We start from the raw sequence: 14,406 nt of genomic DNA, 5'->3' as shown, positions 1-14,406 counted from the left end.
GTCGCGCGCTCGGTCGTCAAGGAGGTACGACTGCCGTGGACCCGTGGCGTCCTCACATGGTGATCTGTTAACAACATCGGTTATAACTTTTTTCTAGTTCCTGTGAGGGTCATACCTGCGGGAGGAACAGCAGTCAGATCTGTGCCTTGTTGATGTAGATGGTCAGTGGGTAGCGTTTGCGGAGGATGTCGCCATGCAGCGAGGAGTAAACCATCATGGCCTCGGTAGGAGGCGTCGTTATGCCCGCCTGGCAGAACCAGGGCTACCGTAACGGGATCGGGATGGGCGAGAGGACAGAATTCATCCCTGATGCAGGATTTGGAGGGGACGGTAAGAAGACAGAAGAACAGGGAAAAGTGGACCAACAACCACGCAAGATCTCCATGGCTTCGATCGTGACAAACAGGTGAGTAAGGAAAAATGAAAGAATATCTCGTGCAAAGCGGGAGATGAATACCTGTGGATAATGTTTCATTGTTTTGGTGGTGCTGATCTGTATTCTTGAATTGACCGCTGCGATATTTACTCCGGTATTCAAATGTGGCCCGACAACCTGTCTAAAAGGGATACAACATGTTTCTCTTGTTACTACTAAACATAACGTTACAGCAACAGTAGCACATAGCGTAGACATGCCATTTATCATGTAAGACGGCATGCCTTGTACCTGTTTCCTCATGTTTACAGACTTACCATTAGTTGCTGTATTGTCTGTCTGTGATATATTTTGCTTCAAAACACTCAAGAGTGACGCGTTTTGCATCAGCATCTGCTCCACTCAAATACTACACATATATAGACAAAAACTACAGTAAAAACCAAAGCTTGAAAGCCTGAAAGCCTGAAAACGAAAATTTCTCTGTTTTTTGTAGGCTGGCCGCCTTACTTTTCTGATAGTATTTTCCTGATAACATTTGAAAGACTTAAAAAAACTGGAAGGGATGAAAATGTCTCAATCATCTCTTCTAATGTCTGTTTGAAGATTAGATTATCACCCCTGACAGAACAGATACGGTATCCTCCACCAGGCCTTCCTACGGGGGTACGGGGATCGTAGAACTTCTAATTTGGCAAACAAAATGGACATTGGCCAAGGGAGTCAGTCCACACTTCATGTCTCTACCCCTCTGGTAGCAAAACTCTCTGGAAAATTATTCTCCCTATAATAGCCAGCGTAGTCAGTCTGGTAGAGACCAGGGATACGGCACCATTGTTGTTACTCTATCATCAGTACAGTACAGACGCGTTTGGAAAGGTACTTTGACCAGTCATGTGTACCAACAGACTTTGTAATAACAACAGGCACAGAGACGAACATGCGATCTCAGACTTCTTGTAGGTTAGTAGTATGTGGGTTAAGTACTGACTTATTTTGTCTCGGGTAACCCTGACTGCTGAGCCCGATAACTGACAAATCTCGCTGGAAACAAATCTCATGATGATCGCAGCGACAGACAGGATATTTGGTTCAGTAGAAAACGAGACAGAATGGATTATTACCAAAAGATGTACTGATGATAGAGCATATGCTGTTAGACAGGGTGCCATGGACACGTATATATAAGAAGAATAGGGAGTTCCTAGCTCAGAAGTATGGGTCTCAGCTATATCAAGTTAAATAAGATCCTTGTCTACTGATCTAGCGAACAGAAAGGACAGATCTAGCCAAGAACTATTGTCTGTATGCTAAAAAATGATTACCACCATTTTTCACAATTACAAGTTAAAAAAATTCTGTACTAAATAAATGGACTAAATAATCAAGTCTAAAATGTCCTGTCCATCTCTATATACATGTATGTCTGGAATGGCTCCCATAAATTATCATAACTTTATTCTATTTGTATAATGATGTCCCAAGCGGCAGATAATCGCCTTATAACGTGTTCTTCCAGTCCAGATGCAGTGTAAAGAGACGTCTGGGTACGTGTGGTTTGATGTATCGTTTAAGCGTCGAATTCGTGAGAAATGTTCATATCACCTGTCATCTTTTATTTATTTATGTATTTATATATTCAAACTTCGCCACAAAGAAACATATAAAACACACAAAAAAGGTGACAACACCGTCTCCAAGTTGTCTCCCGTCTATTTGGCACTGATCGGTCTTTTTGTTTCCTTGCTAAATTCGGATATTTTTTGCTTCCTGGCATGGTGTGGCAAATGTATTGTCATTGAAGGTTTTACCTTTGAATGTTGTCTAGATGCTTACTTACTACTAGTATATAACTGTACGTATGAATAGTGCTAAACATGTAAAGCAAAGCACCACAAGGAATTGTGGTGACTCGAGTTAGTTTTACTCAGGACCATATGTTAATCTAGACACGCGAAAATCGAGTTTTGAGAAGTTTGTGTCTCATATTCATAACAATACATAAATGGTGTACCTCACCCCATGCGTACCCTACCTAAAGGCAAAGTTGGCACTACAATGAGCTAATGTCATTAATAGAGCATGCCATATTTCGTCCATTGAATGATATCATTGCTAATACACGTTGATTTGAATCTATCGCCCGTTCCTTTTATCTTAAGAATGTACGCGAAGCCTGTTTAACAACTGTTTACGTGTACTATGGACACGTTTTCAGACAACCCTAGAACACCGTTCAGTAAAATTTCCACAATGGCGTACCAAAAGAACACCCTACACACACCACCACTCCTATTGACTCCGGGAAATATGATGATAGTATTGTAATATAATAAGATCGAACAATCCTGGCTGAAGCTTTTGTAGTGTAACTCGTGATCTACATGTATACTAATGTACACTACCACTGATAGGCTTCACTTCCTCCATTCTATCAGAGCCGACTGTGCTAGGCTTCATTCATACCCAGCCCTTACAAATTCCTGGCCCGCTGTGAGCATAACGTTATAACGTTACATGTAACGTTACGTCATTTACACTGTCGTACAAAGCTTGCCACCGTGCATATTTCTACAACCGCGAATCAGCCGCTCTCATTGAATCTAATTGTGCAATCGTTTGCATAAACCACACTTTTAAGTAGTAGTTCTCGTAGATATATGCTCAAAACAGTTCGGTTCTTTTTTATTTACTATTTCTTTCTGTCTTCCTTGTACATTATTTCCTTCATGCATCTTGTGGAAAACTGTCTTTCTTTTCCTCTCTCCTTATTTACTTCTGTATGTGTGTATGTTGCGCCAGAAGTTCCTAAAGGCACCTGGTAACGTCCAGTTTATTTTCTAATCATGTTCCCATGAACGACTTGGTCCTTGTTATAACCTTCACGGTATTTTCCCTGTTGTCTAATTTTGTTTGAGATGTAATTACTAACTCTAATGGCGAACAAAGAAAGTTACAAATTAGTCAGGTCTAACTTGGTTGTGCTGATACATGTCTACAGTTACACACGGATTGTTGTGGTGTGAATGGTCTAAGTCTGGTTCTGTTTCCCCAAGAACGGCTTTCTTGACGCCCTTGGCTTGGCATCGAACAACTAAAATTCCTCCCCTTTTCTATGCATCAAAGCGTGTTGCACAGTACTGGGGCCGTGGGTGAGTCCGCGGTGGTCTCCCAGTGTTGGTTTCCTTTCTCAGCCTCTCTCCTTTCTGCTAGTATCCAGTGCGATCACTTGTAAGAACTACGTTGTTTTAAGAGATTTTGATTCAAGTTAACAAGGTTGCTGGCTTTCCTCCCAATGAATAGCTTGGGGATAAGACAGTCGGGTGGAGAACTAACCGTGGGTTGGACTTGGGCAAATGGGTTATAAAATAAAGATGGATATGAAGTTTTTGAGCGGAAGTTTTTAAGTGAAACAGCAGCCATCTACCAATATTATAACTGGTATTGAACTATCCCTTGGCTAAACCTCTCGCAGACGTATGGTACAGTTCGGCTCCCGTGTGGGTTTTACAACATAAAAGACGTACTTATGCCGCAGGACCCAACGTCTGCCTAGAGATCAGCTGAAATACGGTCGGTCAATGAAAGGTGGCTGCTCAGGGATTATATCTCAGCTGTTTTCCGGCGTCCTAATGAAGTCTAACAACAGGAGCTAATATAAATTCGGTTCTCGTTTCCTGCTAGCGTGAGTAATCAGCGCCCAGAGATGTCTCTCTTCATCCATCCTTTGTCGGATACGACCTCGTTAGTCATGTCCTAATTAGGTTTAAAGGGATCACGCAAATCAGAGGTGATTGGTTGGCATAGAGACGCTACTTGGTGAAAGCCTCCAGGTGGAATAGACACAGAAAAAAGGAGGGAAATCATACACTCCAAGCAGAGGTTGGTGTGGAAAATCGTGACCTTTTCCTTATATGCCGTATTTTTTCACCAGGCTCCCCACCAAAAATACGGCATATGATGAAAAGGTCACGATTTTCCTCCACCAACCTCTGCTTGGAGAGTAGAAAATCAGAGACCCATGTGAGAGACAGTATTATAAAGAGCCTTGAACAGGGAAGAAACAAGCAAATAAAACTGTCTGTCTGTCTGTCAACTTGCTGTCAACTGATTCCAGGATATGGACAATGTACTCTATACACATTCAATGTGGTGCACAAACAGTGAAACACGTAGTAATGATAAAAGTACCAGTAGTATTCTCTGTTTGCTACGTTAGTGCCTTATTTTCATGTTGAGGTTCATGATTAGGAAGTCATGGACAGCATGCCATCCACGTACGCTCCTGGCGGTTCTGCTAAGAACTGCAATACCTGATTCTCTCCCTTGCAAAAATTTATGACGTATTGATGACGTCACAGGATAGGCCAATCACCGGGGGGCGGGGCGCCCTCTACCCTCCGTTCAAAACGCGGCATTAGAATACAGCCCGGCTGTGGCTGCTGAGGTGGAGTTCCTGTTATTTGGGGCAAGTCTGTCGCCTGAGTCAAGTTTGTGGACATCGCCGAGCGCTTACAAGTCGACTTAAGAAGACAAAACAAGGACTAGAAGGACTAAGACGGGAATTTTTGCCGGGATCTTCTAGTGGCGGGAAAATCAGTGCAACAAATCACGGCGTCCCACTGCGAGGCCGCATGCTGCGCACAAGTGACATTGTGCAAGGTCGCTGCAGATAAGACAGTGCAGTCCTTACCTTCTGATTTTGTTTTACTATGACCAAATTTCGGTGGTGTTTTTGGTGAGGTGTTGTTCACGGCTGACTGGGCAGCCCTCTGCTAACAGAAGACTTGATACGGACCAGTCGCCACAACAACGCCACAGTCCACTCACACAGCGAGATTCTGTCGCATCCTATCGAAAATCTTTTGCAAAGACATCTTGACCACAGCGAGAAGATGGAAGGACTTTCTTATCTCGAGGTGCCTTGCGTTACTAGCAGCCTTCACATCTCAAGTATCCTCTAGAATTCAAGTGTGGGAAACAGGGACAAAGGTGAACCACAAGACAAGTGAGCCAAGCGTGAGCAGGTCAAAACAACACAACAAAACAATAGACACTTCCAGAAGGAACCAGTCCGTCCCAGTCGCTGCTCAAGACATGGAGAGGGAACGCCTAACTCCTTAAATACTGCTTCCTACATATCTTGAAGCTGAAGGATCCTCACGATTAAGTGTAAAATCTAAGTGAAAGTGAGTGGAGAAGACGCCTTGAGCCAGACAGTACAGCGATTGCCCTCACAGCATGACTCCGGTTTTGACAGCTGGGCATCTGAAGATTTCTCCAAGACGTTACCTGTACTGTTGCCATGGCTACAGAGTCTTTAATGATGGATTCTAGAGGCTGGAACGAGCCCCAGGGCTGTCTGCGGCTGATGGAGACACCGGACGCGATGGACCGGGTGGCCCTGTGGGACACCGGGGACAAACCTTCCCTGGCCTCGGAGCACCCCAGCTTGTGTACCGAGGACCTTGAGTCACCACTCCGGTAACAAATTATTCAGACAAGCTATTTTTGCTTTATCTATTTTTAACAGAAAGATCAATACAGCCGTGTAACGTGTTAAGCAGATTGAAATCTCAAAATATTCTGCAGCAGTGCACGTAAGTTCACGTTCAACGTAGTTGAACATTACTGTTTCAGAAAATTATGAACAGATGTTTTGGAAATGAACAGTGACTGTTTTACACATGGCTGCCAGGCATTTAATTTCAAGCAACATTGCTTCAGTTAGGAAAAACAATGTCACAGCTTCACATGCTAACAGGTGTTTGGTTGATCAGGAAACTCGGCAGGGGATTTTTGGGGTTCTAAAATATTGCTAGTTGTAGAAAGAATCTGATATATGTTCTGGTTATCTCCAAGCAGATGTTGGGTTGGATTACCTGGAAGATTAAAATGGTGGGTCGATGAAATATATTTTCTGACTTCTGTGCAGCCAGAAAAGCCATGTAGAAGTTTCAGTGGGCATTTCAGTGCAGTGCAGCAGTCAGAAATCATCCTTCAACCCAACATCTGCTTGAAGACGATTCTTCTGCCCCCAAGTTGACTCCGTCAAGAATCTTGAACCTTCACCTAGCACCAAAGGCTCCCAGATACAAGAGGAGACAGTCAGGAATTCCCCCCATGTGTGCGGTGTACTGTTAACATAATGGCCACTTTCAGACCCCAGTACCATCTCCATGGCTATCAGCTGAGAATGTGTACACTGTTCAGCACATGGCCTTCCCAACCTCTCCAGGAGACAAGGATTGTCGTCTGCTTGTCTTTGTGTTTGGCCATGTTCTCATGCTGTGTAGTCAGTTGTCATGTTGTTATGTACACCTTCCCCTTATATCAAGGTACTGTACAATTGATGGGAAGAACTACTTGTAGTTTACTTTGTAGACTGGTACATAAGTGCATATATGTACGTTTTATTTTCACAAATGAATATGATAGACAAGACATTCTTCAAGGCTTTTAAGGCAAAGTTGTAAGTGTTCCTAAAGTATTGTGTCATAATGGCAACACAATCTTAGAGCAAAAGCTGAAAAGGAAGGAAACAAATTCTGATTCTTCATATCTACCCTGACCTACTTTCTTTAGTTTATAAGTTGGAAAACTCCTGGACAAGACACTATATAAATAACAAGAAAAAAGTACTCTTCTGGAAACTTTTTACATCATTGATTGATTGAAAAGGGAAAATGTCAAAATTTATTTATGTAGTGTTTTAGGTTTTCAGTCTTTCTGTTTTGTGTTGATGTTTTTTGTGGTTTGTCTCACATAATCTCCTTGCCAGAACCATTTGTGAGATCGTCTTGTTTATCCTTCCCTGTACCATAACATTGCCATTCCTGACTCTGCATTCTAGCATTGTTGTTTACTGCGGAGTTAATTATACTATTTATAGCAACTTTTTGTTGTTGTTTGCTACAGTTCACTGCCAGGATCCAACGATTCCCTGGCGGACGCAGGCAGCGATGGAGAAGAAGATAGCGTCCGTGTGGTCGTCAGGTAACCATACACAAACCACCCTCCCTAGAGACACTACAGTAGCCTGGGTCCCTGGGGGGAACTTGTGGTGATTAATGGCTAAAACGATCGTGGTTACCTGCCATGCTTGTAACATAACATAACATGCACCGCCATGCTTGTTACAACATGCATCAGGTCGTTACCTTGTCTAAGCCGGTTTCAAAACTCATGACGAACATGCATCTCATTATGTTTTTGGCATTTGATATCAAATGGTTCGATAATGATCTGAAGATGATCTGAAGTTAAAACACAACACAATGCAACACAACCAGGGGTGCCTAAGCATTTGCACGAACCTTATGAGATTCATACAAACATTATGTGATACGCATGAATCACTATGTCAAAACGCACAAACCTTATGAAAAAAACACGAATCACTATGCGAAAACGTACGAACCTTATGTGATTGGCACGAATCACTATTTGACACACACGAACCTTATGCGATTTGCACGAACCTTATGCAAAACCGGCCGACCATCGCCTAGTCATGTGGCATTACGTCATTCGCATGAGGTAACCATGCGAATCACATAAGGTTTGTGCGTTTTGGCATAGTGATTCGTGCGTATCACATAATGTTCGTACAAATCTCATAGGGTTCGTGCAAATGCTTAGGCACCCCTGACAACTGAAACATAACAACACAAGACAACACAGCTGAACATAACACAACTCAACGGTTACCTTAAAGTTTGTCTTTCCTGACAGATAGTGACAGTATGAGATTCCTGTCCTTGTTCATGACCCTGTGCTGTCTAGTCAGTGATTGTTTTGAAGAGTCTGTCCTTTGACTTCTGTCCGCTCAGAGATTATTTTCAAGGAAGCCCTGAAGCAATGTCAAGGACAGTAGAGTTACTTCACCCACCGCCCCCCCCCTCCCACTCAACATACCTACTTACCTGTTTAGAGATATTTGTCATTACTAGTACCTGTCTGATTTGTACTGAGACAGACAGGGTTTTGACATACCACAAGGTTCACTAGCAGTGATCTATCCTAAGTGAGTTCCTTGTTTAAAGATAAACTTTAGCCCACAATGTTTTATATGATATTATATTGTTGTGTATAGGTAGACCCCCATGGCTTCTATTTCAGGGAAAGCCACTATGAAAAGGCCAAGCTGTTGCAGTCCATAGTATTCCTAATCCATCAAAATGTCATGCTTCACTTCAGTTACACTTATAGCTGGCTGGCTCAGACACCGTCTCAGACCAAAACCTAAAGATCAAGGCAGGATGCAGTCCACAGTTTGATGCTTTGGTTGAAAAGTGAAATATAAATTTTAAATCTCTCAAAATGTTGAATTAGCAAAATAGTCAAAAGGCTGCAGGAACTATGCAGGACAGCCAACAATTTTCACTTTCAATATTAGCTTCCCGTGATCGGATGGATACATTTTCCACTACTACAGTTATATTGTATGTAATACCAGCTGCCGTACTAAACATGCATGTACATAACTCGCATAAATCAGGACTACCACTGTGGTATCTTAAACCTGTCATTGGCATCAAAGAGAGTAATTGCCAACTGGATGTCTTTGATGATCAATCCATCTAAGGCCATTTCTGTCAATCTAAGCCATGTTGTTTCATTTTAGAAAGATCTGAGCTTTTACAGCAGCTCTTAAGCTGTCAAAATTGTGTGGGCATCAAAGGTTTGAAGCGCCTTCATAGGAGTAGACATCAGCGGCCTACTGTTATTGTACAATCATGTATTTATGAGCTATATAAAAGCATTGTTCCTGTAAAAATCATCATTACATTCAGCTGTCTGTCCTGGAAGAGATATGTCACATTGTTTCGTTTGCAAGAACATATGGGTTGAATGACAGGCACGCAATTTGTGTAACTTTTCAAACTAATGTGTGTAGCAGTGAAAAATGGCACAATGATTGTTATTATGACTAACCTGCCTATTATTTGGATGGGTTTAACCTTGGATGGGCGAGAGGGAACTGTTCGTAATTCAGGGACTGCTGAAAGGAGATAGATGCATGGAGTTTTGCAAAATTGAACTGGAATTAATATGTCTGTCAACAACAATGCCATACTGGTGTACACGGATTGGTCTGATGTAAAAATGATGGATATGAAAATACATTTCTTGCCCATATAAGATATAGGCCTTTTGTGTTTGGATAACATAGAAATGTCTGGTATTGGAAAGGGATTTCTAATTTCCTTTTTACAGTTTACCTATTTTGTCAAGAGTGATTTCTCCCCAGAACAGTTGGCTGCAAGACAATCCTTTATTTGCAACAAATCATTTTATTATTATTACTATATTAAATGTAGTGATACAAATAGACATGGTGCAATGGCCTGGTAGTATCCAATGTCCCCAGTTCAGACTGATAAGCCCTGCCCAAGGTGTCCCTGTTTACAGGCCAGGTGTATAGACTGGTACATCCAGGGATTGTGTGCTTAGTACCAGGGATTACCTGGATTGGTGAAGAACTAGGCTTCAGTGGAAATCATCTGGCAGCCTTTGGGAAAATATATGCTTTGCTGTGGATAAGTGATTTATTCTAAAGGACTCAGTCTCTCTAAGGTTAGAATATTGTTTTTATGCAGGAAAGGGGTAGTCAAATGTTTCACTTTTTTTCATTAGACATTGTGTTGCACTCTCTAATTTATTTTGAATTCTTCTATAATACCAGTATTCAAAGACGTTTTTCCATATTCATGTTTGAATTGAAATTAGAAAAATTCAATCATGAGTTACCTACCGGGGTAATTGCAAAATCAATCCGATAGTGATGATAATGATACTGTACATGTTTGTGCCACAACAAGACTCTTACTAGAGTGACCTGGGTCATGTAGGTGAGCTACGTGTCAACCTACAAGTGTACACTGTAATAATACTTGTCATCTAAATGAATAGTATTACATAGTTGGTTTGAATTTTGAGGAGGGATAAGAATGAGTAAGAGACTTAAAGAATGCTGTCTTTGACAACAGTCTCCAGTGTGTAAGAGAAGCTGAGGTCAAACCATTGCAACATGCAAGTACCAATATATTGGGGGGTAAGATAGGGACATTATATTTATTTCAATTGTTTATGGATGCTAGAAAATTAAAATGATAACATAAATGTGCTAAAAGATGCTTGTCCATGTCATTTTGCTATCCAGAATATTTTCAGTTCCCTCCCCCCTAAATCCTACTTAGAGAGCTTTTAAAAAGTGGAAAAATGGTTTTGGATAACTCTATCTATTGATTGCCAATAGTCATTTATAGTTCCACCCATATGCTGCCCATATATATATACAGTTACACCCTGTATAATGCGGTAGCCTCCTTTCTGAGATTCAAGCGATTTGAAGTCAGTAATAAATATCTAGCAATATTTTGATTTGACGAAAGTTTAATTACTACTTCTTCATTGTTTTCTATATTTCCATGGTGACATGCAATTAATACTAGACCTATATTTAATTGCAGTATATGGTGAGGTGATATGGTGAAGAGAGAAAATCTTAACAGGCTATGCTTGGTGCAGCAAGACAAAAAAAGCTAATTCAGTTAGTTGCTGCATGATTTTGACTGATAATGATATTGTGCTAACTGGCAACCAAACACTTCTTTCATCAGTCTTGAGAATTCTGTCTTTTTCTTGAAGGTCAACAACCAAGTCACACAAAATTGCGACACCTTTGGTAAACATGATTGACATGTAAGTGTACGATAAAGGTCCCCCAGTGTGCACTGATAATACAGGTTATTATTTGTAAGCATTGCTGGCACTGTGTAGCCACTACATAAGCCCTTCTGACCCATTTGAAGGGATCCTTTGGGCTATAGTCCATTCATACAGCTGCCAGCATCTGATGATCAATGGTAATCAGGCCAGGCCTCTGCCCTGGATCAATATGTACAGGCACAGATTTGGGCCTTCTCTCTTGTTGGAACCCTTGGGAGGTGGTGCTTTGTTCTCAGACTGTGTTGTTCATAAATCTGAGAGTTGCGGAGGCTCGCCGGGGTGTTCAGACGCCGCGTTTGTTTTTTGGCGTGCTAACTAGATGGGCCCAGCTTGTGTCGAAACAAAGGCAGCATGATTCTGCTGGGCATAGTTGGACTTGGAGTTGCAGTCATGTGGAGTCTGTGTTAACTACAATGTAAACCCTTAACTATAGACAATCCTTCAAAAGCTATAAATTCTTTTGCAGTTCTTCCAGTTTGGTTATCAAATATAATATTTGGTAATCATTTGTACTGTATACAACTATACATATAATTATAAGGTGTTGCCCTTCTTATGTAGAGCACAAGACTGTACCTTGTGACAATGGGATACCCTGGAGGTGTCAAGATCAAGTATATCAGTTTTTTTATCACATTTAAAACATGTTATTATAACTATGATATGCATGGTTTCTTATCATTCAGTCAACTTACCCTGTTTCTCATTATTTGACAGGACATAGGAATAATTGAGTGGGAGAGTATATTAACATTAAGGTAGGAAATAAGCCAAGTTTGCTAGGATCAAAAGCGTTGGAAACTGTAGTTTCATCTTTTGGACCCAGAACTGTAGTATACATGCTATAACATATATGTATGATGTTGTATGTATGTACAAATTATCCAGTAGCATTCCCCAAAATGCCTTGTGTTCTTCATAGTGCCTTCCTTGAATACAGCAAATGACAAAGTAGGGAAGTTTTAGAATTTTCGAATAAAATGTTTCTTGATGGAAGTGAAAGGCAGTCACGTAGGGTCCAGGTAAAAGTTGTCAGGTACAGGTGATTTTGGATACTAACTGCACCAGTGCAAGTATACAGGTTAATGTATTTTGATCCCTGTAAACATGTTTGTACTGAGTGAAAGTTGTACACAAACACAGCTGGGCAGGGGTGTCTCCATGACAACCAGGTGGGTAGGGAGACTATCAGGTGTTTTTGTTTCACCTGTGATTTGGGTCTGAGCCACCAGGTTAGTTTTAGAAACAGGCTAAATCTAATTTTTGTAGAAGGAAAGCAGTTGTGAACAGGAATGCAGATGGTACAATGTAGTTCAGGGTACCATGTTGACAGAACTACATTGTAATTTCAAGGCTTCATTCTTGTATTTTCTGGTATAAAGTAGATAGGGACAATAGGGACACATGTATTATAATACATGAGACTCAAGTAATATTTACAATTTTGCACATATGTGTAAAATGTTGTTGAAAATACTGTGTACGTAAACTTAATCCTTTGACTAATTGTTAGCTTAGATGCGGGCTTTAGAAATCAAAATAACTTTAATGACTAAAGGTACGTGGTAGAACAAGAGAGTGTGGGTTGGGCAATGTTTTGTCAAATTTCTGTATTTCTTATCCTCAGATTTCAAACAGGATATTTCCCTTTTGTCTCTCTATGAGCTAAGAACTGACAGTTACCTGATCTCTTATTTGATCTCAGTTGATGGTTGCCAATAGCAACCATGACCGCATGCTGGGATGGGTGGGGTTGATCCTGACTAATTATACTGATAAGAACACAGCAGTGACAAAACCCCCATTTTCACCTCATTAACAGGCCATTAAGGGATGTAATTAGTTTAGAAGACAGTGAGAGTGCTTTGGTGAGAGGTACAAGTATGTCATTGGTACTTTAGTCTGTAGATCTCAGGTAGGAATGATGAAAAGTATGTCCTATAGGCAGTGCAGGGTTGCCCCAAGGTCTGTTGCTTGAGTAAAAACTGGACAGGTTTTTGAAAAGGTGTGTCCAGTCTGTACATGACGCTGCCGTTGTGACTTACAAAAGCCGTCAGGCATAAAAAACATCAACTTTCTGACAGCTCGTGTTTCGTCTGACGTGTGGTGTGCCGTCGCCAGGTATCATTGCCATGGCGACCATACTGTTGACATAACTCGCACGCTCTTTACACTGATGTATCATCAATATTGTCACTATTGTTGCTTCCATTATCTGGTGAATAACAGACTATATGTCAGCCGAATTCTTTGTCTATCAGAACCATTAGTACCAGTGGGCATCCAGAGATAAAGTTAGCATGTCTGATTCTCTTGAACATCTTTTTGGATAAGACTCAATATAAGTATATCAAAGGCAATCCTGAAATCAATAGATATCAAAGGGGTATGCATTTGTCTTTTGTACCAGGCGATGTAAAGTCAGCAGCCCTTCGGGCATTAGACTCAGGTGTTAAAGAACCCAACACACTTATATAAAAGTTATAAGCTATAGAGAAGAGTAGTAGTGAACCAGTGTGCTTGGCAGAAAATACTATTACTAGCTTAGCAAGATGAAAAAAACAAAAACACAATCCTTTGCCTCAGTGAAGGATGACTGCTTTTACCTTATGTTTGGTAAGATGAACTTGTGTGTTTACCTTGGGGGCTTTAAGGGGCATTAACTTGTTAAGAAGAACCACTGGCATGTTCCTATAATACTTTATAGTCAAACAAACAGGTCCTTCGGGCTTCTGTATCTAGTCTAGTGCATGTGGAGTTCATTGGCCCTGCACTGCTCCCGGGATATCACTGTTTGTTGCCATTCACAATCGGAAAACATCCTCCGGCACTAGGACAATGGTGTCTCGTCTTTTCAGTTGTCTATTATTCATGGGTATAGTTCAGAATTGATACAAATATATAACAGTTACTGTGGTAGAATGTCAAGGTCGAGACATGGAACAATCAGATTTCACAGATAATCTCTATTATAATGTATATAGGGAGTTGTCAAGCTGTTTATAGTCAATATTATCATGTTGAAATCAATGTGGATGAAACTGATATTACATGACATGTGTACCAGTACATGTAAACATCCTAAGTACAATTCAGACCAAAAATTAACATTATATCACTTAACCTACAAATAACAAAACACCCTCGGGGGTACTATTCATTGATAGGAAATAAATCGTGCAAACTTTATACATGTATTACAAACCCATGCGTACTTTGCCTGTGGATACTGTACATGCTTTATTGCATAGGCATGAAATGTGATAAAAGCAAGAAAGCCGGTGTACTGGCATTTA

The 14,406-nt window shown here is 40.9% G+C and overlaps 1 protein-coding gene across 5 annotated transcripts in view; it reads left to right on the top strand.

Moving 5' to 3' along the window:
- The window catches only part of LOC118425524 (kinesin-like protein KIF12), a 35,349-nt gene continuing 20,943 nt past the window's right edge, over positions 1-14,406 (top strand). The window contains exons 1-2 of one of the 5 annotated variants that reach the window (XM_035834420.1): positions 1-406; positions 7,295-7,372. In XM_035834420.1, the coding sequence (XP_035690313.1) occupies positions 216-406; positions 7,295-7,372 (269 nt within the window). In that variant the 5' untranslated portion in view covers positions 1-215. Of the gene's footprint in view, positions 407-4,736; positions 5,861-7,294; positions 7,373-14,406 lie in introns of those variants that run through there. The other 4 variants (XM_035834423.1, XM_035834419.1, XM_035834422.1 and 1 more) reach the window with 4 other exon arrangements.

This window comes from Branchiostoma floridae, chromosome 11 (genome assembly GCF_000003815.2).
Source record: "Branchiostoma floridae strain S238N-H82 chromosome 11, Bfl_VNyyK, whole genome shotgun sequence".
Lineage (NCBI taxonomy): Eukaryota > Metazoa > Chordata > Leptocardii > Amphioxiformes > Branchiostomatidae > Branchiostoma > Branchiostoma floridae.
This window is presented reverse-complemented; position numbering and strand designations above follow the sequence as displayed.